This window comes from Lytechinus variegatus, chromosome 3 (genome assembly GCF_018143015.1).
Source record: "Lytechinus variegatus isolate NC3 chromosome 3, Lvar_3.0, whole genome shotgun sequence".
In the NCBI taxonomy this organism is placed as follows: domain Eukaryota; kingdom Metazoa; phylum Echinodermata; class Echinoidea; order Temnopleuroida; family Toxopneustidae; genus Lytechinus; species Lytechinus variegatus.
In genome coordinates this window covers 38,154,436-38,176,742 of record NC_054742.1, presented here as the reverse complement: position 1 = coordinate 38,176,742, position 22,307 = coordinate 38,154,436, and the positions used below count along the sequence as shown (strand labels likewise).

Below are 22,307 nucleotides of genomic sequence, written 5' to 3'. Positions count from 1 at the left end.
CTATCTATTTGTTCAATAATTTAGCTTTTTGGGGTGGCCTTCAATCAGTAGAGCAAATCCCAAATGGGTCATGAAGATTGCTATCTAAAGCTGTATGTCAGTGACATGTTCAGAAATTCTGAGCAGCATATCTAATTTTGATGGTCAAAAGGATATTGTTATTAAGAGATATGAAAAGACAATCTGAGCATTTTAAATTGGTAAGGGTTAGGAAACACTTCAAGGGGATTCTTATTTCATGTTTAAGCAAGCAAGACTTAAAATAGTAAGATAAATTTGTGTAAATTAGGATGGAGATAATAATGAAGAATACTAATATTTGAGCGGTTCATTTTGAAATGACAATTTACTGAATGGACTGTGACGTAGCTACAGGGCAACTTCTCCCTGATTTCATGTACAAAAATAGAACTAATTCCATTTCTCCATATTGGCTTTAAACATGTTGAATTTCTCAATAGACATTATTGATAATAAAATGTAAATCGTCTAAAAAGGGAAATGAAAACATTGGAACATGCTGGATTTTTCCACTTTGAGGTGTCTGATACATGCACATTCATGACCATTTGCTGGCAGCAAAGTTTTGGCAAAATAAATTCACCTACAGATTTTGTAATTTATAAACTTAATCATTTAGACTTTGGTTGGGTTTGGATTTCCCTTTTTATCAGTTTCAAGCTCAAACATAGAGGTCAGTCCCAGCAGTTAAATATTATGTGGGGTTTGTTGACTGTCACTGGTCTAGTTGAATTTCTTTCCTCATTTAATCATGATCACGCTGTGAGTTCAAATTTTTCAAACTTTGTCGGATCGTAGAAAGAGCCCTTCACAATTCTACCTCCAAAGAAACGGCCATTCAAGTCCACAACAGCTAAAATGTAAAGTAATCACGAATAAAATCAGATGAGAATTATTGCTTAGAATTACAATAAATGACAAAGTATGAGAAAAAGTTGTTTGTTTTGGCACAATAATAGTATAAGCAGCAGACATTTCAGTCTCCGTAGGGTGACTTGAATGAAAACATCTACACTGAATCTCAATTTAAACTTGCTGCATAAATATACCTTCACTTGCAGAAGAAATCCTTAGTAAAACAAGATGAGGTGAAGGTATCTATATATCTATAAATATTAACAGAAATATATGCTTTGGCACTGTAATCTGTTTTCATCCCCATCCTCTATGACCTTATGAAAATCAGAGGAACCTATTGACTTTACTTACAGTAAATGTATTTAAGGGAAATCAGACTTTATCTGATAAATAAAGCATCCAACAAGTTCTTTTATGAAACATTGCCCAGGTTTCTCCCATAACAGCATGGGTCAAGTCTCGAGCAAATAAAAAATTTTGAGCCAAGAACATATAAGCAATAAATTCTGAGATTGAATTTAGTTTATAGATCCTCTCATTGAGAGGTTTCATAAACTTAACAATTTGATTTTTTCATCACTGCATTTTCTACAGAAGATGGAAATTCAAACTGGTCGAACTGCCTGCCCTTGTTTTGCAGATCTTCACATTTGCTGACCTGCTCAGTTTGCAAGATAGGTCTCCTTAGACTATTGAAAGGGGAACGGGCATAGACTATACTATGTAGTGTTTAACAGATTAAAAAATAATACATTGGAGCGACAAGTGATTCGCTCCCATTTGTTGAGCCCTGATATAGCACTTGCTAAATAGTGAAAGTGATCAAAGTAAATAAAATCACTCTCATTGAACACTGCTATATCCCCCTGTGCGCCTTGGCAGAGCCTCTTCTTGAGATGTAACTTCTCAGCTCTCCGATATTCAGCTGAATAAAACCGCCCTAACATTTACTGGAAATCTTGATTTCTATAGCCAGGATGCTCCACAATTTTTGAGAAGGTGCAATAAATATTTTAAAATGTAGCCCAAATAGTCTTCAAAATAGCACTCATGAAACTTTTCATGGGAGCACATGTGTAATGAAAAAAAAAATGAAAATTAGCCTGGTGTTTATTACCTTTTACTGCTGCTTCCACCCTTGTGAATTCTACAAATATCCTCACAGCTTCAGTGTCAGGCTTGAGGGGATCCTATAGAAGAGAAAAACCACACCCACATATTAAGGCTCAATAACCACTACAATACAATTTTCATAGTATTTAGACCGGATCACTTAACAACACCTACTCAATGACACACTTATTAATCCTAATAGGCTATCCCCTTTTCATTCAAGATTGCTGTATCTGAAATATTATCATGACCAATTTTTCTGCACAACTTTATTTTGGAATTTCAAACTCTTCTGGCTCACTGAAGAATAAACTTAGTGTGTCATGCATGTATAAGGCCTTGACGAAATAAAGAAGAAAACCTGAACTTTATAATGATGTAAAGCAGAAATCATGAATTATTTGCATATGCAGACAAAAATAATTTGAGAACCTTTGTTTACCTTGTGTGAAGCAAAGTACAAGTCCCGATATCTATTGTCATGAGTAGAGGGTGATTTCACTACATGGTTTGAATCATATTCATTGAACTCAAAACTGGATCACACAAAAAGCTTCAATAAAATTGGACTGACAAGATGGAGATATCTATCTTCCTAGTGCAGGGCTGGCACCAGGAACTTTAGAGTGGTAGAAGTTTTATCACCCAAAACCTTGCCACAGGGGTTCAGGGAAACTGAAACTAGTCAATTTTCAGTGCTCAAACATTAAAAGCATCATTTCCTTGTTAGTCTGGAAATTAGAACCGGATGGGCATGCATGATTTTGAACAATGGGCACCGACCACTGCAGTGTAGGTGAGTCTAATTGTAGGAATCCATGTCAATGATTCTGATCAACCATACCTCATAGATGAGAACCTTGACAACCTCTCCATACTTGGAACATTCTTCAGCCGTCTCTGGTTCAAGTTCATCGTCTACCTCACCAGGTCCTACCATATTCTGGAGAAAGAAAATTTGAGAGTATCAAAAGTGAAATCATATGCTGCTATCTTATAGCTATTAAAGAAGGACAAATGTTATCCAAAGTTATATGACTTTAGAGATGTCAATGCAAATTACTGTAATGTGATAATTCAATGACCAATGAGATGATAGAAGTTGTGATCTTGATTTATGATAATGAAGAATATAAAATCCAACAGACAACCCCAAAATGATGCTTCAAGCAACCACCTACGGTGGACAGAGGTATAAATATATTTGAATAAAGGCAAATCCTCATGGAGATTCATATATGATTAATGTTAATCATATTAATCATGAAGACCACTCTTAATATGCAATATTTAAAGGATGATTACATTTTCAAAGCATTACCAAAGAGCTAAGGAACTGTAAATCTAAAGAAAAGTATGGAGGACCTTGAACAAGGGTTTTGAAAATGACTGATAAGCACAGATCACTACAAAAGGTTATGAAAAAAAAATTATCACAATCTATGCTCATCATTGATAAAACCTACCGTTAAGAGAAGGATCTTAGTTGGATTCTTAAGAACATCTGTGATGGGTGCTGGACCAGACTTGGGAGCAGCTGGGGGAGGCATCGACGGAGGTGGCATTACAGCTTGCTCTAAAATAAAGTAGGAGAAACATGGAAGATATCATGATTAGCTCTACAGAATTTATTGGGTTTTACGTAATTTTTTTTCATGTATGTATACCATGTTGGAAGAATGAAAAATTAATGTACATATATGAATTACTTAACCTTATACAGCCCGGAGGAGAGAAGGGGGGCAAACACACTCCCCCCCTCCACATTTTTCATGATAAATCTGTAATGTTTGATAATAAACAGCAATAACATCAAGGGAAAAATTACATGGGGGCTTGGTACGATTTCGCCCCAAAATGCTTAATAGAGCTCAAGAAAAACTAGCGCATCAATGATGAGGAGCTCATCCGGCATCTCGCAACAAAATTTAACACAATTTTAATTTCAGCCCAGTTGACACTATAGTCAGAGTTGCTAATTTTCCGGATTTTTCCGGAATTCCGGATTTTTTCCTTTGCTGAAAAATATTCCGGAAAAAAAAATTGATTGTCAAAGTGAAATCCGTAAAAATTTCCCCTCCAAATCTTGTCACGGAGTTCGCTACGGAGAGCGCAATTTCAATTTTGGATGGCCAATTTGCGCAGACGGAAAATTATTAGCGTTGTGCGCAGCATGAAGTTTAGCTGGTACTGTACTTGCACGGTACGCGCGAGCAATACATTGTAGCAGTTGCAAACGCCGCCCTATACCCTGCAGGGATACGGGTGTCAGCGCTATCCCAGTCGGGCGATCGCCCGGTAGAACCGCTCGAAGCACGGCCCGGTGTGGCTGCAATTGCCTGCTGCTGCGTGAGTGATTGGTTGTCTGCCGCGGGATTTCAGCTGAAAACCTATTTGCTACCATGAAATATATGTTCTCTGGTGCGTATTCATCAATTCATATGTGTGAACTATCCATCATTTTGATAGAAATTGTGATTTATGGATTTTCAATAGTATAGGATTGTCTTGTTGATGAGTACAGTGAGTGAAAAAGGGCACCCCAGCTGCTACATACACCCGTCCCGAGTCGCACCCATTGGCCGCAGCAGGTTAACCCGTACCGTAATGAGTACGGGTTACATGATTTTTTTTTTTTTTGAGCACCTTTCTTGCCTATGATATGAAGTTTATTATGTCATTAATTATTTGTTATTTACTACTGTAGATTAATGATTTCAGCCCTCTAAAGAATAAGAAAACGTTCCAGCTTCAGGGGGCTTCGCCCTTGACCCCGCCAGGGGCCCTGGGCGGGCCCCTGGACCCCCGGCCTGGGTTTTCAGGATTTTTTTGAGCTATCAGTTAGCATCTCTGCTATAGTGAATAATATTGGTGACATAAATTGAGGATATAGAATTGAAATTGATGAAGAAATGACATAAGCATTTTTATTGATCTATGAATAAATTTCATATGAATTAAGTATTAATAATTATCTAGTCAAAGTTTCTTAACTCTGTGTAGAACCTTGGTGAACCTAATGTAGCTCTCAGATGGAATAAAAATAACCAAAATAAATCAACAAATAAATAAGTAATTTTTGTGAGTTTTGAAAATATATGAATAAATTAGCATATTTAATGAGTTTCAAAATTCTATGTTGAAATTTTGTATCACCACCTCGAGCTATCATATAAAGCAAACAAAATTAAAATTGATCAACAAATGAAGAAGAAAAAACATTTTTTGTGATTCATGAATAAATTTTGCATAAATTAGAATAAATCATTTTCCAGACAAAATTACAAAATTGTGTGTACAAGTTTGGTGAACCTCATGCAGCTCTACTATATGGAAGAAAAAATATCAAAATCTGTCAACAAATAAAGAATAGGTATTTTCTGTGATTTCTGAATAAATTCACATAATTAGCATAAGTAATTTTCTACTGAAACTTTCAAAATTCTGTGTAGAAGTTTGGTGAACCCATAAAGTTCTACAAGCTGGAAGAAGAAAAAAGTAAAAATCGGTCAACAATAAAAGTAGAAAAAGCATGTGAGTTTTTAAAAATATGCATAAACTAATTTTGCATAAATTAGCATAAAAATTGTTCTAGTCAAAATTTCAAAATTCTGTGAAGAAGATTGGTGAACCTCATGAAGCTCTACAGATGGACCTACACAATGTAAATCAATTTGGTGCTAGGTTAGCATTGACAACAAAGACTAAATCCCTTTGGAATCACAAACAGTTATACACTTACTTTGGCACTGCCAGTTTTTAAACTAATAACGTCTTTCCTCAAATGATACAGCATTAAGATGCTGCAAAAATACACAGACACATTCGAAAGGTCCATGTGTAGTAATGATAAATATTTTGTAATTTCTAAACCCCTCCTCCCCCCTTCCAAAAAACAAAAGAAAAAAAAACAAAGGCAAAAGCAATTTTGTGTCTCGCCCACGTATAAAAATAACCAGAAATATCGTGATTCACGAGGGCATGCAACAGAATTGTATAAAAACTTCATTGTAATATGACTGGGATGGAATACCACTTGCCTTAAGAGAGAAATGCGACTTATGGTTGCGGAGTTCGTTGTCATAAGAGAGTCTTGCATGTTAACTTTAACGTTGACCTGAAAATGACCTTTGACCTTACCATGTGACCTTCAACTGCAGCATAACATGCAGCCCATCTACCATCCAAGTTTGGTTGAAAAGCGACTTACGGTTGCGGAGTTATGTGTCATTACAGGTTTGTGACGGACGGACGCCGGACGACATTTGGATCCCTAAGTCTCGCCTTCACCTCTGGTGGGCGAGACAAAAATGAATCATTTGCTGTACAGAGTACCTCATAGTGTGAGGATAGCTACCTTGTACTTCTTTATCTTTATTGATGATTTTTCCTCCTCTTCTGCTTGTCTTCTCAACCTGTAGTGCTGTACTAATTCCTTGCTCTGACTTGCCTAACCCGGCTCCTTCCTTGAAACCATACTTAGTCATGATTTTCATTGCCACTGAGTCAGTACTACAACACAATCAAGGAGAAAATAATTCCATTAAAAAGTAAAATTGCTAGAAAATGATATGAATTTGGAAGAGTGAAAAATCAGATTACATCATACAACAAACTGATATAGAAAATTGATACTCTTGTAATAAAATCATTTACAGAAATGGTGATCTTACACATCAAGTGAGGAGTAAATCTGTTTTTATATCATTGAAACAGATAATTGAAATGATCATTACTTCATATTATAAAGTAATTAAGGAACAAAGTAGGAAAATCCGATCATCAGCTCACTCATTGTGTTATTCATGACGATATGCCAACATGTTTCATCTACATAATGTACAATTTCTTAAAGTTTCTTTAACTTCACTAGAATTCATCTGATTTGAATAAAAGTTTAGATTTTGAATTCTTGTAAATTGGAAGCTAGTTCCCCTTTCAGAAAATACAATACAGTACATGAAGTTATGTACACGATTATGTCATGTACATGATTATGTCTTTATCTTGAAGAATGAAGAGAGGTCTCCAGGAAATATGTCATTTATCTCAATTAGTCAGGTGATCATTTCAGGGCTTTACCCGTTTTCAAAAATACCCTAGTCTCTGTGTATATTGTCATCCATGTTATCTCTACCTCTCCTCTAACAAAATAGTCTTTTAAGGATTGACCAAAGAATGAATGTTAAACACATCATTAGCACCATGATGATAGCCTACTCTTCAGAAAGCACCACATCAAGTCGTTGAATTAATTAGTTTCCCACTGGAATAGGGTGCATATCATGTACTAAGCCAATGAGAGTTACATTATTTGGTATTTAACAGGTTTGCATAATTCTACTGAACATAAACATCAGTGCATCTTTTTTTCAATCTCTGATCCTATTTTGTAATCAGATCCAGGTGACAGATAGACAAAGGCAACTAATAGTGGATAAACAGTTAATGAATAGATTAGAAATGCAGCATGACAGAGAATAATAGCGATGATACTCCATGAAGACGGCATCTTCATTCCTTCTAGCCTGAACAAAAGTGAACTTCTTTCTATTCCCTGTAAATTGCATGAAAAAGAATGAAAATAACACTTACCCTAGCCCCACTGGGACCTGAAAGTTTAGTTTTGGTGCAGGTGGTTTGACAAATGTATTTTGCTCTGGAGGTGGAGCAAATTCACTGATCCTTGGAGGTGTCTTGGCACCTTCTGGATCATCTGGATCTTGGTTCTTTCTCTTCATCATATCTGCATAAGGTCTATCTCTTGAAGGGGGAAGAGGAGCTGCAACTGTGATAACAATCATACATCAATTAATACATTGGGATGATGTCGATAAGCCCTTTACAGATTGCCCCAGTCAACGTCTTCTGACTTGCCCTCAAATAATGCAAGTACTCCACTGCCCGGAGCATTCCGGCAAGCTCAAATACCTACAAATGTACCACATTGCTTATCGCCTGCTCATAAGTTAATCAAAACTTTATGCACAAGTAATTGCACAACATAACGAACAACTGGAAAATGTTCTCGGGAGCTAAATCAGATTCTCTGTTATGTTTATTCCAATCAGCTTTAAGTTGAAATCCAATCTATCTTGAGGGGAATTCCTGATAAGAACAAAAACCTGAATGCAAAATTGAATTAGAATGATAAAAAATCCACTCTATGTTACAACCAGCATAATTATGAGGATCCCATTGATCATTAAAAGAAACAAAACCAATCGTGCATAAAGCTTTGCCTGTGTTAAAGTAATAACAAGTTTTTCAAAGCACCCCTGGTTTTTAATTGCAGCACAATCTAAACATACTCACATCCATCATCTTTAGGTTTGGAATCTTCATTGATTAGTGAGGATGGTGGGGCAATAGCAGCTCTGTTTGCAGCTGTAGAAAAATCAATATAACATGAAAAATATTATAACAAGAAGTGTTAACCCTAAAAAGACTGGGGGGGGGCTGATTCAGCCCCCCCTCGACATTTTTCGCGATAAATCCGCTGCGCGAAATTTTTTGACCGCGTCGCTCGCTGACTTTTTACTTTCAAGTCTCGCGCAACTTTTGAGACCAAAATTGTGACCCCTGGGTACGCGGTTCCAAAATTACGCAACATTTCGTAAGTGCATGCAGACCCAAAATTACTCAAAACCGTGAATTTGTGTACAAATCCAATGCAAATAGTGTTCTTAGCCAAAATTCATAAATGTTTCATTATTTTTCCTTTTACTGCTTAAAATCAATTAATTTTATCTTGTTTATGGTCAAAATAAAGTCCCCGACAATTTCCATTGAAAAAACAATAAAAAACAAAAAGTCGAAAAACAAAGAAATACATAAGAAATTTAGAAAACAATAGAATACATAAAAAAATAAATTTGATTTTGAAATTTTTTAAAAATCAATTTGATCAGATGCCTATCTAGAGTATATGAAACAAAAATTAGCATTTCAATGGCATTATTTTATTAATTAGAGCAAACTTATGATTTTACGCATAAATTAGCATAATTAATGAGACATGAGATTTTTTGCCGAATTTGATGTTATAGTTTTGTAGATAATGCCATGGGTAACGCGTGTGCCAATTTTCGTCGCGATCGCGCGATCAACGGCCGAGATCATAAGGGGGGGCTGATTCAGCCCCCCCCAGTCTTTATAGGCGTCGAAATAGCCCAGTCTAAGAAGTGTTAATGTCCACATAGAAATGTCAATCAATTTTATCATCAGAGTCTATAAAATAATAGGCTGCTCTCCCTTTTTCAAATGTTTGAAATTATGACACAAATTATAACATAATTAAATATCATTCAATTCATAATTACAAAGCAAGTTATTACTTCACTATACTTCTAAGTTGATTTTAAATGATGATATTCATATCTACTAAACACACAAGTTAGGGAATATAAGTGTGAAGTTATAAGCATAAAACACAAATTTTGCAAACTTAAATATTTTTTTTATCGAGAAATGCCTTTTCAGGCTTTTCTGCATTCCAGAACATTTAGATTTGACGTTGCAAGTTGGCGAGTACATATATACGATGACATCCCACAAAAAGATGATATGTTATCAACAAACTAGGCAGAGCAAAGCATTAAATATAAATAAGAGTAAATTCGACCTTCATTGCCTTTATCAAGGGCAAGGCAATATTAGTTGATCATGCACTGTGATAGTCCCAGATGATTGCCCTCAAAGCTGTTTGGACATTCGGAAAACTTACAGCCCAATTATAAGACATCTAATCAACCTACTAATAAGATCTCTTTATGATAAACAATTTGAAGCCCTTTGTTTACTCTGGTTTACATGAAATTATATTTATGATGAGGCCAACAAACAACAAACATTCTGAAAACAAAAAATATGTGCAGATACATACTGTTCCTTCTCCTCTCCCTGTCTCTCTCATCATCTTCATCATCACTGGCTGGACGTCTGGAAAATCCCTGTGGTTCTCTGTCTCGATCTCTATCCCTATCCCGGTCACGCTCACGGCGTTCCCTATCACGCTCACGGTCCCTTTCCCTGTCTCGTTCTCGTTCTCTCTCACGACGTCTCCTCCTGGAAGTATTTTGGGGGTCAATTCTATAAGTTATATACATATATGCCATCAATCATATTCATAAATGGTAGAAAAACATTTTATTTTAAATTATAAACATTCAAGTTTGAGAGAGGGCAAGACAATGTTTGAGAGTCTTTAGATTGATTTGAAGTCATAGCAATATCTTCTTTCATGGTATGTAACACATAATCACAATGGCCAGATTATATACTTGTCTTTTAAATGAGAAAACGGTTTTTGTATAATTTACAGTATTAGTAATGGCACTTGATACAACTGTTTACAACATATCTTACAACAGACTTAGAACACCCTGGTCATGCATTGTGGGAATTTGGGAAATACTTTTACAATTGTTTATATTCATAATCTACAGCATATCTCCTATTAGAAAGCTAAAACGCATAACAGCTCATAACCAACAACTGTAAACATATATCATCTTTGTAGGCAAATCAATTTACTATAATTTTGACTTACCTCTCTTCCCTTTCTCTTCTATCCTGCTCATCCCTCTCCCTTTCCCTCTTCTCTCTTAACTTCTTTGCAACCTTTTCATATTCATTTGGATAAGCTGGGTCATATTCGTTTTCACCGTCTGAACCAAGATTACTTGGCAAATAAGAAGGAGCCTGAAACAAACAAAGAAGAATAATGGTAGTTTTACAGTATTTTCTTGAAAAGCAAAGACTCTAACAACATTTTACCTTTTTTTGTTGGGCACCATATTTTACAATTAATAGATTATTTTCATGGCTCAAAATCTTAAGTTATGATAAGATAAGTGTTGGATACTGGATAAAACGCATTTGGTTATTATCAACATCGCATTTATAACACCAGAGCACAATTTACTGAAATTTCCACTTTAATAAAATAATATAATTGAAATGACAATTGCTCATGCATCCTACAGTTAAAATGCTTACCAATCTTGGTACAGATGAAGATGATGTTCTTGATGGTGGCAGATTAGATGGCTTGAATCGAGAATGATCATCTAATAATCCTGCACTTCCACCTAAATCTATTCCACCAGCATCCCTTCCACTAACATCCCTTCCACCTCCATCACCAATTGATCTGGCACTACTTGCAGGTCCAGGACCAACACCACTTGCAGGTCCAGGACCAACACCAGGTGGTGGTACTTTCTTGGGGTCAAGAACTGAACGGCTAGATGGCTGTTTCATTTTGCGTTGGGCTTCGGTTAAAGCAGCCTTCTTCATGCGAAGATGAGACTGCATCATCTTGATGCCAGCTGACCATCCAGCTGAAAATAAAACAAAGGATAATGCAATGTTGACAGAGATATTTCTGTAACATCTTTGAAAACGACAAGTGTTGAATTAATGAGATCTCATGACAACCATACCGCAAAGATATCTAAACAAGTGGAATGCCTTTGGCTGTCTCACCTGCATCACACGATTCAATAAAGCAGCAGTGGTGACTTTGAATTTTGAAAACTACTATAAAATAATTACTTACAAACAAGGCAAAAGCAATTTTGTGTCTCGCCCACTTATGAAAATAACCAGAAATATCGTGATTTGCGAGGGCACGCAACAGAATTGTATCAAAACATCATTGTGAAATGACTGGGATGGAATAACGCTTATCATAAAAGCCTTGCACATAAACTGTAATGTTGACCTGAAGATGACCTTTGACCTTACCATGTGACCTCCGACTGCAGCACATGATGCACGTCCCCCAAGTCCATCTACCATCCAAGTTTTGTCGAAAAGTAACTTCCGGTTGCGGAGTCAGGTGTCATACGAAAGTTTTGCATGTAAACTTTAAAGTTAACTTGAAAATTAACTTTGATCTTACCATGTGACCTCCGACTGCAGCCTAACATGCAGGTCTCCCAAGTCCATCTACCATCCAAGTTTGGTTGAAAAGTGACTTACGGTTGCGGAGTTAGGTGTCATAAGAGAGTCTTGCATTTAAACTTTAAAGTTAACCTGAAAATGACCTTTGACCTAACCATGTGACCTCCAACTGCAGTGTAAGATGCAGGTCCCCCAAGTCCATCTACCATCCAAGTTTGGTTGAAAAGTGACTTACAGTTGCGGAGTTATGTGTCATAATAGTCTTGCATGTAAACTTTAACGCTGACCTGAAAATGACCTTTGACCTTACCATGTGACCTCCAAATGCAGCATAACATGCAGGTCTCCCAAGTATCTACCATCCAAGTTTGGTTGAAAAGCAACTTACGGTTGTGGAGTTAGGTGTCATAAGAGAGTCTTGCATGTAAACTTTAACATTGACCTGAAAATGACCTTTGACCTTACCATGTGACCTCCGACTGCAGCATAACATGAAGGTTCCCCAAATCCATCTAGCATCCAAGTTTGGTTGAAAAGTGACTTAAGGTTGCGGAGTTAGGTGTCACAAGAGAGTCTTGCATGTAAACTTTAACGGTGACCTGAAAATGACCTTCGACCTTACCATGTGACCTCTAACTGCAGCATTAACATGCAGGTCCCCAAGTCCATCTAGCATCCAAGTTTGGTTGAAAAGTGACTTACATTTGCGGAGTTAGGTGTCATAAGAGAGTCTTGCATGCAAACTTTAACATTGACCTGAAAATGACCTTTGACCTTACCATGTGACCTCCGACTGCAGCATAACATGCAGGTCCCCCAAGTCCATCTACAAACCAAGTTTGGTTGAAAAGCGACCTACAGTTATTGAGTTATGTGTCATTAGATTTGTGATGGACGGACGACAGACGACATTTGGATCCCTACGTCTCGCCTTCACCTCTGGTGGGCGAGACAAAAATGATACAATAATATGTTTATTGACATTTGAGCTTGATCATGTGACCTTAAACTTGTCAGTGATACTTGATTACCCCTATATCCACATTTTAGACACTATCTATAAACTTTGAAAGTTATGACAGTAATCTACATTTAATAATTACCACTAAAATGGCCAAGGTTCAATGACCTTAAATGACCTTTGACATTGGTCATGTGACCTGAAACTCACATGAGATGTTCAGTGATACTTGATGACCCTAATGTCCCAATTTTATGAACTAGACCAATATACTTACAGAGTTATGATGGTCATTTGACATATACCCCCAACATGGCCAAAGTCCATTGACCTTTGACCTTGGTCATGTGACCTGAAACTTGCACAAGATGTTCAGTGATACTTGGTTACTCTTATTTCCATGTTTTATGAACTAGACCAATACAATTACAGAGATATGATTGTAATTCAATAAATACCCCCAACATGGCCAAAGTTCATTGACCTTAAATGACCTTTGACCTTGGTCATATGACCTGAAACTTGTACTGGATGTTCAAAGATACTTGATTACTCTTGTGACCAAGTTTCATGAATCAGATCCGTAAACTTTCAAAGCTACGATGGTAATTCAACAGATACATGTACCCCCCCATGGCCAAATTTCATTGACCTTTGATGTTGGCCATGTGATCTGAAATTCGTAATAATAATAATAGACAGTTCTTGTATAGCGCATAACACATTATAAATAACGTCTCTATGCGCTTCCAAAGGACTTGGATATTATTACCCTGGCTTTAGCCCCGCAGCCTTTTACAGCGCTGGGGCATTTCAAGGAATAAATTCCTGCCAGGTACCCATTCACCTCACCTGGGTTGAGTGCAGCACAACGTGGATGAATTTCTTGCTGAACAAAACTACACCATGGCTGGGATCTGAACCCACGACCCTCTGTTTCAAAGTCCGGAGACTAATCCACTGGGCCACAACGCTCCACAGGATGTACAGGATGTTCAGTCTTACTTGATTACTCTTATGTCCAAGTTTTATGAACTAGACCAATAAACTTTCAGTTATGATGGTAATTCAACAAAAAACCCCTAATTTGGCCAAAGTTAATTGACCCTAAATGACTTGACCTTAATCATGTGACTTGAAACTTGCACAGGATGTTCAGTGATACTTGATTACTTTCATGTCTAAGTTTTATGAACTAGACCAATAAACTTTCAAAGTTATGATGGTAATTCAACAAATACCCCCAATTTGGCCAAAGTTCATTGACTCTAAATGACCTTTGACCTTGGTCATGTGACATGAAATTCAAGCAGGATCTTCAGTAATACTTGATTAACCTTATGTCCAAGTTTCATGAACTAGGTCCATATATTTCCTAAGTTATGACGACATTTCAAAAACTTAACCTTAGGTTAAGTTTTTGATGATGACTCCCCCAACATGGTCTAAGTAAAGTTCATTGACACTAAATGACCGTTGACCTTTTTTATGACCTCAAACTCAGGCAGAATTTTCAGTAATACTTGATTAACCAAATGGCCAAGTTTCATGAACTAGGTCCATAGACTTTCTAAGTTATGCCGTCATTTCAAAAACATAACCTTCAATTAAGATTTGGTGTGGACGCCACCGCCGCCGCTGCTGTCGGAAAAGCGGCGCCTATAGTCTCACTCTGCTATGCAGGTGAGACAAAAACTAGGCAGTCTCATTCTACCAACTTATGATGATGGGGTTACCCCATTTAATCACTGCAGAATCAAAATTGCCATGGTAAGTTTAGGTAGTTTATTGATAACTTAATTGCATTGGAAATAGCAAGTGCTTATGATTAATTAACGTTAGAATAAAATTCATTCAACTTACAAACATCTCCTTTCTTATCACCAGCAGAGCTGTCCTTCTTAGACGGTCCTGTATCCACTCCCAGTCCATCATAGAGAGACATAGTTCAATAATAGTTCTGTAAACCTCCTCATAAATCTATAAATTAAAAAAAGGAAAATTTACAAGTATTACAGATCGAATCACATTTTCTCAGCCTGACTGCAATTAAAGCAAAAAAAAAGGAAAAATTAGACCTCCATGTTGCGTTCGTTCTCGGTATCAATCGGCCATTTTGTTTTCAATTTTGAAAGAAGGAGAACGAACGTGACAAAACTTTTCCTTTTTTTGAGGGTCCAGTTTGTGCCTCTATGTCAGGATTGTGTCATGATAGACCTTCATCCATAAAATCGAGGTAAGTGCATGATTTATTTTTTCCCCTTTTATTTGGCCTGCTATTGCGACCACATTATATCCCATTTTGTGTACGAGAAATAATAAGTGGAATGCCTCTGGCTGTCTCACCTGCATCACGCGGTTCAATATAGCAGCAGTGCTGACTTTGAATACTACTCTAACTCGCACAAGATGTTCAGTGATACATGGTTACTCTTATGTCCACTTTTTATGAACTAGACCAGCCATTCTCAATTACTTTTTTTGGAGCGCCACATTTCTTGTTGAGAATCTGTATGCTCCACTATCCATTACGCAAACCAGTAATGTATCAGCGTAGTGGGTCCAGGGGCCCCTGGTGGGGGTCGAGGGGGCAGAGCCCCCAGAAGTTTTGGAATATGAAGCCTTTTAAATTGCCCAGAGGGGCTCTAATTAATATCAACAGAAGAATGCAAATGTCAACAAACTACACAATATTGATATTAAAAGAAAAATGACCAGTGACTTTTTCACATCATATACCAATGATACCACTAGTTCAGACTGTTCAGCACCAGATATATTGGCTAAAGCAAGTGGCGTAATGAGTAAAAAAAATGAGGGGGCTAGATATGGCAGCTGAAGCAAAAATATTGAACTTTTCAATACAAAATTCTGCATTTTGACATAATATTTATGAAAATAATACAATGTTCAACTCTTTCCCTTTCCTTTTTTTTTCTTGGCCGTGAAACACTTGGGGGTCCCCAATCCCCACCCCAATCTGTACGCCAGTGGCTGAAGTTACGTTCTCCTATTTTGCAAGGGCTGAAAATATTAGGCGTTGCACCGCACTAACGCCCCAAACTGCCCCTCTCCCTCTACAACTCACGTGCGATATCATTCATTCAGTTCGTGTTAAGCAAGAGTGCATGCAGGCAATACATCTGAGCATACATGTATTTCACTTTTACAACATTGGATTTTAATCGGCCCCGGAAACAAAGTTTCTGCTTGCTATGTCCCAAATTCATATTCTTTTATGATCAGGATGTTCTTTGAATATCATATTATTTGATGTTTAACTCTTAACCAAAACGTATACTCTGGAAATGCAAAATTTCTCACCGTTGAAGTAGAAATCCTAAAAACGGGGTTTTTAAATCACTTGTGTGGCACATAAAGTTTGTACATAGAATAAATAAAAAGGAGAACACCATTGATCCTCCATAATAAGGGGTTATCGCGGTGCTTACTTGGACAAAATTTGAAGAAATCAATTAACAATTGAGTGTCAAATAAAGAGTTTTTGTTTTCTCTTTGCATTAAAATGATCACCAAATCCTTATTTCCAGGTTACTAGTAGAAACATTTTTTCTCCCCGATTTTTCCTTATTTTTTTTTTATACCGGCTCCCAAGCGCCACTCCGCAAGGCTCGGTGCGCCACAAGTGGCGCGCGCGCCACCATTTGAGAATCCCTTAACTAGACCAATAAACTTACAGAGATATGATGGTTATTCAACAAAAAACCCAACATGGCCAAAGTTCATTGACCTTACATGACCTTTGACCTTGATCATGTGACCTGAAACTCGAACAGGATGTTCAGTGATACTTGATTACTCTTATGTAAAAGTTTCATGAATCAGATCCATAAACTTTCAAAGTTAGGATGGTAATTCAACAGATACCCCCGATTCGGCCAAAGTTCATTGACCCTAAATGACCTTTGACCTTAATCATGAGACCTGAAACTTGCACAAAATGTTCAGTGATGCTTGATTACTATTATGTCCAAGTTTCATGAATCAGATCCATAAACTTTCAAAGTTATGTTGGGAATTCAACAGATATCCCCAATTCGGCCAAAGTTCATTGACCCTAAATGACCTTTGACCTTGGTCATGTGACATGAAACTCATGCAGGATGTTCAGTGATACTTGATCAACCTTATGTCCAAGTTTAATGACCTAGGTCCATTTATTTCCTAAGTTATGATGACATTTCAAAAACTTAACCTCAGGTTAAGATTTCGATGTTGATTCCTCCAACATGGTCTAAGTTCATTGACCCTAAATGACCTTTGACCTTGGTCATGTGACATGAAACTCTGAAAGGATGTTCAGTAATACTTGATTAACCTTATGGCCAAATTTTATTAACTAGGTCCATATACTTTCTAAGTTATGACATCATTTCAAAACATTAACCTCAGGTTAAGAATTGATGTTGACGCCGCCGCCGTCGGAAAAGCGGCGCCTATAGTCTCACTTTGCTTCGCAGGTGAGACAAAAATGTAAAAAAATACTTGAAACCGACGGCTGCCAGCTGTCGATGTCTAAAGATAGACCTTTAATACTTAAAAAAAAATTGCCCTGGGCCCCTGGTGCCTGGTTCACTGGTTGGTTTGAGACTGCTAGATCTTGTCTTGTCATGTCTTTCATTTCATTTCTCATTTCATTTTATTTTCCACAAATCAATCAAAATACAAAAAACATAACTCATTACAATATAAAGGCAGATTCAAAGTGGATGCACCCAAAGTAAAGCAAAAGCTTGTTGTGGATAGGCCCTTAACAAATAATTAATGTGTAATCATTGATAGCTAAAAATAGTGACAGAAAAAATAGAGCTGAGCTCGGAGAAAGTTACAGAAACTGGACAAGGACGATAACAGAGAACGTTACAAAGAACAGGGACACACAGGTTACTAGACAAGACAAGGAAGACAAAGCAAAACATAAAAGAAAGAGAGGAAAGAAGACCTGTCTATTATATTGCTGTTCACGATTACGAGTTCAAGGATAATATTTTTACAGAATTGGTCGTATACCAATGAAATAGAAAATAGTAGACGGGTCCTTTGTGAGGGTATCTGCAGCTGTGAATATGAAATTTTTTTTACAATGAAAAACATATGGACATAGTGAGGGGATGGAGCACCTGGCAGACGAGGAAAAGAAAAAAAAATTGATAGTTGCTAGGTGAGAAAAAGTATCAAAGGAAGCAAAACTTAAAAGAGGTACGTGGTTGATAAAAGAGTTTCCCCGACTACCAGGTGCCCAAGCCACTCTCGGACTGTCCTAAAAGTAACACTCAATTGAGTACAAATAGATAACTATAAATTGTGTATTTAAAGCGTACAGTTGGGTTCTACGAGAAGTAACATTGTCTCAAAAGAGACGTTTTCAATTTTTTTTTTGTTTAACGTCAAGATTGACTTGAGCCTTGACCTGAATTTGCCGGGACCAGCAGGTGTAATACACCGGATGAACACCCTACTCTTTGACGAATAGTGTATTGGTTTTAACGTGCATAGGTTGTGACTCTCCTATAATACACGGGACCAACATTTGTGTCCTTTCCGATGGACGGAGTGTTTTCCAACTGTATTCAAACCTGCACTGAATACAGTGGTGAGGCAAGCTAACACACAACACTATAGACAGGAATAACCAACCGTCGTTTCTGGGGATTTATTCAACAATTTCTGACATTTTACTATCATCCCCATTCATGTATTGGTGAGTGGAGCCAACGTAGTTCAGCGGAACAACCAAAATACAGAGACTGAAGCTTTTGGGCTAACAACGCTCTAGCATCATATTTTTTGACAGACGCGTTTCGGCATAAGCGCGACTCAAACGCCTCACGTTGAGATCTACAGACTACACTATGATCTTATTCAAAACATGTGCTCTAGTCTAACCGACTGAGCGATCTGAGCTAAGTTGCCTCACTTTTATCTTGTAAAATAAAAGTAGTAAAAATAATTTTGTGACCTCTAGATTCTAGCATTAGGCCACTTCTGATGGTAGGGTGTCTGGAGAAAAAAAAAATTATTTCAAGAAAATATTACATTTTCTTTGTGAATTTGAAGAGAAATTTCAGAATAATGCTGAAGTACATGTAGTACAGGCTGTATGATCTGTTATATCCATTTGGTACATTAGATTTTTATTTAATTTTTTTTTTTAATAGGAATGTGGAGGCATGCTCTTGCTGTTGTCAAGGGCATTCCTCCTTATTTCATTTCATTGTTGCTTTTCGGGCTCTAGTACCTCACACAAATCTAAGTTATTTTTGTGCTATATTATGTTAAGCATTACAAACATTCCTTAATCAGTCCGCCATGGGTATTCAAATTCTTCCCAATACCCGTCTTTATTTCTTTTACTGTATCTTGCCTGGCGTTACATACTTTTCAGAATAATGTTTGTCAATGTGTTTTATTTGAATTTTAATAATGTGTAATTTTATATATTGAATGTGCAACATTCCTTCAACGGTTTTACCATGAGGGCTCGCATGCCTCTGGGCAATAGTACTGAATTTTACTTTTGCGAGCCCTGGCCCATGGAAAAAACGTTTTCTTACTCTTTTCTTTTTCATTTCTACTTTATCTATATTTGATTATTCAATTTCAAATTGTATTTATGTATTACATTGTACTATTTTTGTATGTTTTTATGGCCAAATAAATAATAATAATAATAATAAAAAATTACCTTCAGACAGAAATGTAACATTTTTGAAAAAAAATCAAATTATTGGCTGCAAAAAAGAAGAAAGAAATAAGGTCAATTTTCAGCATTTCTCTGCCATAGACTGTGTAGTTAAAGGGGAAGTTCACCCTGACAAAAAGTTTATTGTAAAAATAGCAGAAAAAATAATAAAAAATATTGCCAAAGGTTTGAGAAAAATTCATCAAATAATTAGAAAGTTAGAATTTCAATTATTTGATCTGTGACGTCATATGCGAGCAGCATTCCTACATAGCGAATGGTAAAAAATCAATGAGATGTCATTTTCTCAGAAAATTGAAAATGGTTTTCACTGTACCTTTTGTATATCAATAGAAAAATCATTTCACACCCAATCATGAATAGAAAACAAAATTAAGTCATCAGTAACCATACAAAATTTGAAATTCATGCATTTTATATTACATAACACATGGGGCAGCTGCTCGTTTATGACGTCACAAATCCAAAACTTTGAATTCTAATAACTTTCTTACTCTTTAACAGATTTTCCTCAAACCTTCACCAAAATTTTTTACTATTTTTTCTGCTATTTTTAAAACAAAGTTTTCTTCAGGGTTAACCCAGGGAACTCCCGCCCGCGTAGCGGGCCTAGCGTGAAGTATGGTCAAAATAATTCTCCGAATAGTTAAAATAGAAATTAAGCACTTACCACGATTATATGGATGAAGGTCTAACGAGTGGCAGTTTCCTGACATCTGGGCACAAACTGGAACCTCAAATAAACAAAAAGTTCTCTCCTTCTACCCTGTCTCGATCGGCCATTTTTGTGATGAATCGTAACAAAATGGCCGATCGAGACTGGAGTAGGAGAGAAATTTTCTTTTTTTTGAGGTTCCAGTTAGTGCCCAGATGTCAGGAAACTGCCACTCGTTAGACCTTCATCCATATAATCATGGTAAACGCTTAACTTCTATTTTAACTATTTATTCGGAGAGTTATTTTGACCATACTTCACGCTAGTCCGGTGAGTATGGTCAATTACACTGTAAGCTCCAGGGCTCCCAGGGTTACTTCAGGGTGAACTTCCCCTTTAAGAAATGGACACACACAAATCCAATTTTTTTAGCTTCTGAGAGCTGTTATAAATTTATTATTAATGCCAAGAACTTGTCCATATGGAGTCCAATAGGATTTTTTATGCTCTTTCTTGATGGTGTGATTTTTATCATCATCATCATCTGTACGGGAGAGTAGGTAGTCCTGTGGATCTCCCGGTCGTAAACACTTTGATGAATAATTAAAAGTCTAAACAGTATAGTGCGGGCGTGGATGTCAGACAATTTCAAAATGTTTGCTTGACCAAAAGAATCTAATCCATGTTTAAATGAGTTGATACTGGTAACTGGAGGACATTACTAGTGTTGCAGGCAAACTATTCCAAGGCCAAGCTTGGATCAGTCTTTTAGTCACTGAAAAAGCTGCTGCTAAACATGAAACCAGATCACAATGAAAAATTGCGACAAAGTGAGAAAAAAAACAGAAATTTCATTTTCCCATAGAAAATGCATGGGGAAATGGCAATCTCAACACACACAAAAATAAGGGTTTGCAATTTATCAGTGTATACAGCCACACGCGTGTGTCTTTACCATCCAGCCACACGCGTGTGGTTATATCCAGAACACATATCTGTGGATACCGCCACACGCCGCCAGTAATAACAGTAAAACATGTATGTCTGACCGTCTATATCACGATCAAAATAACCTAATTTCTTCATTAAATTCTTACATTCTAAACTGTGGGAATAATTTTTGTATTCACCAGAGCACTCAAAAACTTGAATTTTGGGCATATTTTTGTGTACGCCCTCTATTGGTGAAAAGTAATATGGCAAGAAAATTTTCATTTTTTGATCTCTATTTTTAATTAAGAAAAAATTATATAAAGAATCAAATTTAAATAAGAGCCAAGCAGTATGAATTAACAGGTCTAATAGAAACTGTCAGTGTAAAAAAATCAAGCATTTGCCCCAAAGAAAAAGAGAAAATAAGCCAAACATTGCCACCCTTATTTTGTCACACATGGAGATATAACTGAGAACAAGGTTATATTATAACCCACCTTGTTCATTGAATGAGTGGTCCTGACCTTACTGTCAAACTCAAACTTGGCAAGTTAATGATCAATTCAGATCACATTTTTCTAGTAGCCTGATCTTCGCGAAAAAAATGTGCCATATTTTCCCCTTAATCAGCCTGTTTTATGCTGACAATTTTCAGTGTGGCTTCAGACACCCTACTGATGGTTCATTTCCCAATCCCCGGCCGCGTCCCCGGCCCAGTTCACCGCGTCTATTAATACTGGCACTTGCTATGACTTGGCATAGGCCATTTACTCTTACTGCAATCTTGTTATGAAACGCTATATGTTTACACTGATGAGCGCACTCGATTGGTGTCGGCATATGAAAGTTTAGTTCTAAACTTGGACGTAGCGTAAATAGGCAAAGTAAATGTCTTTCTTTAACGTTCTATACATATTCACACACCTAGATAACTGAGGTTTGACATAAATATTAAAATATAATTGGATGTAAAGCATACATACCGGTAACTTGGTTGATCTTGACGCTTTCGAGCAACTCGATCGTGCTCACCGCTGGAATGATGATCCAAGGCAATTTGTGATGTGTCCTTAATTATTCAAACAAAAGAACAAAATTTTGTGTTTCAAAATTTTACATTTATTTTGGCATCT

The 22,307-nt window shown here is 36.8% G+C and overlaps 1 protein-coding gene across 1 annotated transcript; it reads right to left on the bottom strand.

The window, feature by feature from the left end:
- LOC121410952 (splicing factor 45-like) lies at positions 1 to 22,250 on the bottom strand. The gene is made up of 12 exons (XM_041603361.1): positions 22,158 to 22,250; positions 14,726 to 14,842; positions 10,993 to 11,336; positions 10,544 to 10,695; positions 9,878 to 10,059; positions 8,308 to 8,379; positions 7,588 to 7,780; positions 6,350 to 6,504; positions 3,459 to 3,568; positions 2,837 to 2,935; positions 1,997 to 2,069; positions 1 to 874 (listed from the first exon to the last, which is right to left on the bottom strand). The coding sequence occupies exons 2-12, from the start codon at positions 14,805 to 14,807 to the stop codon at positions 777 to 779; spliced, it is 1,560 nt and encodes a 519-aa protein (XP_041459295.1). The 5' UTR covers positions 14,808 to 14,842; positions 22,158 to 22,250; the 3' UTR covers positions 1 to 776.
- Between the last annotated feature and the right edge of the window lie 57 nt (positions 22,251 to 22,307).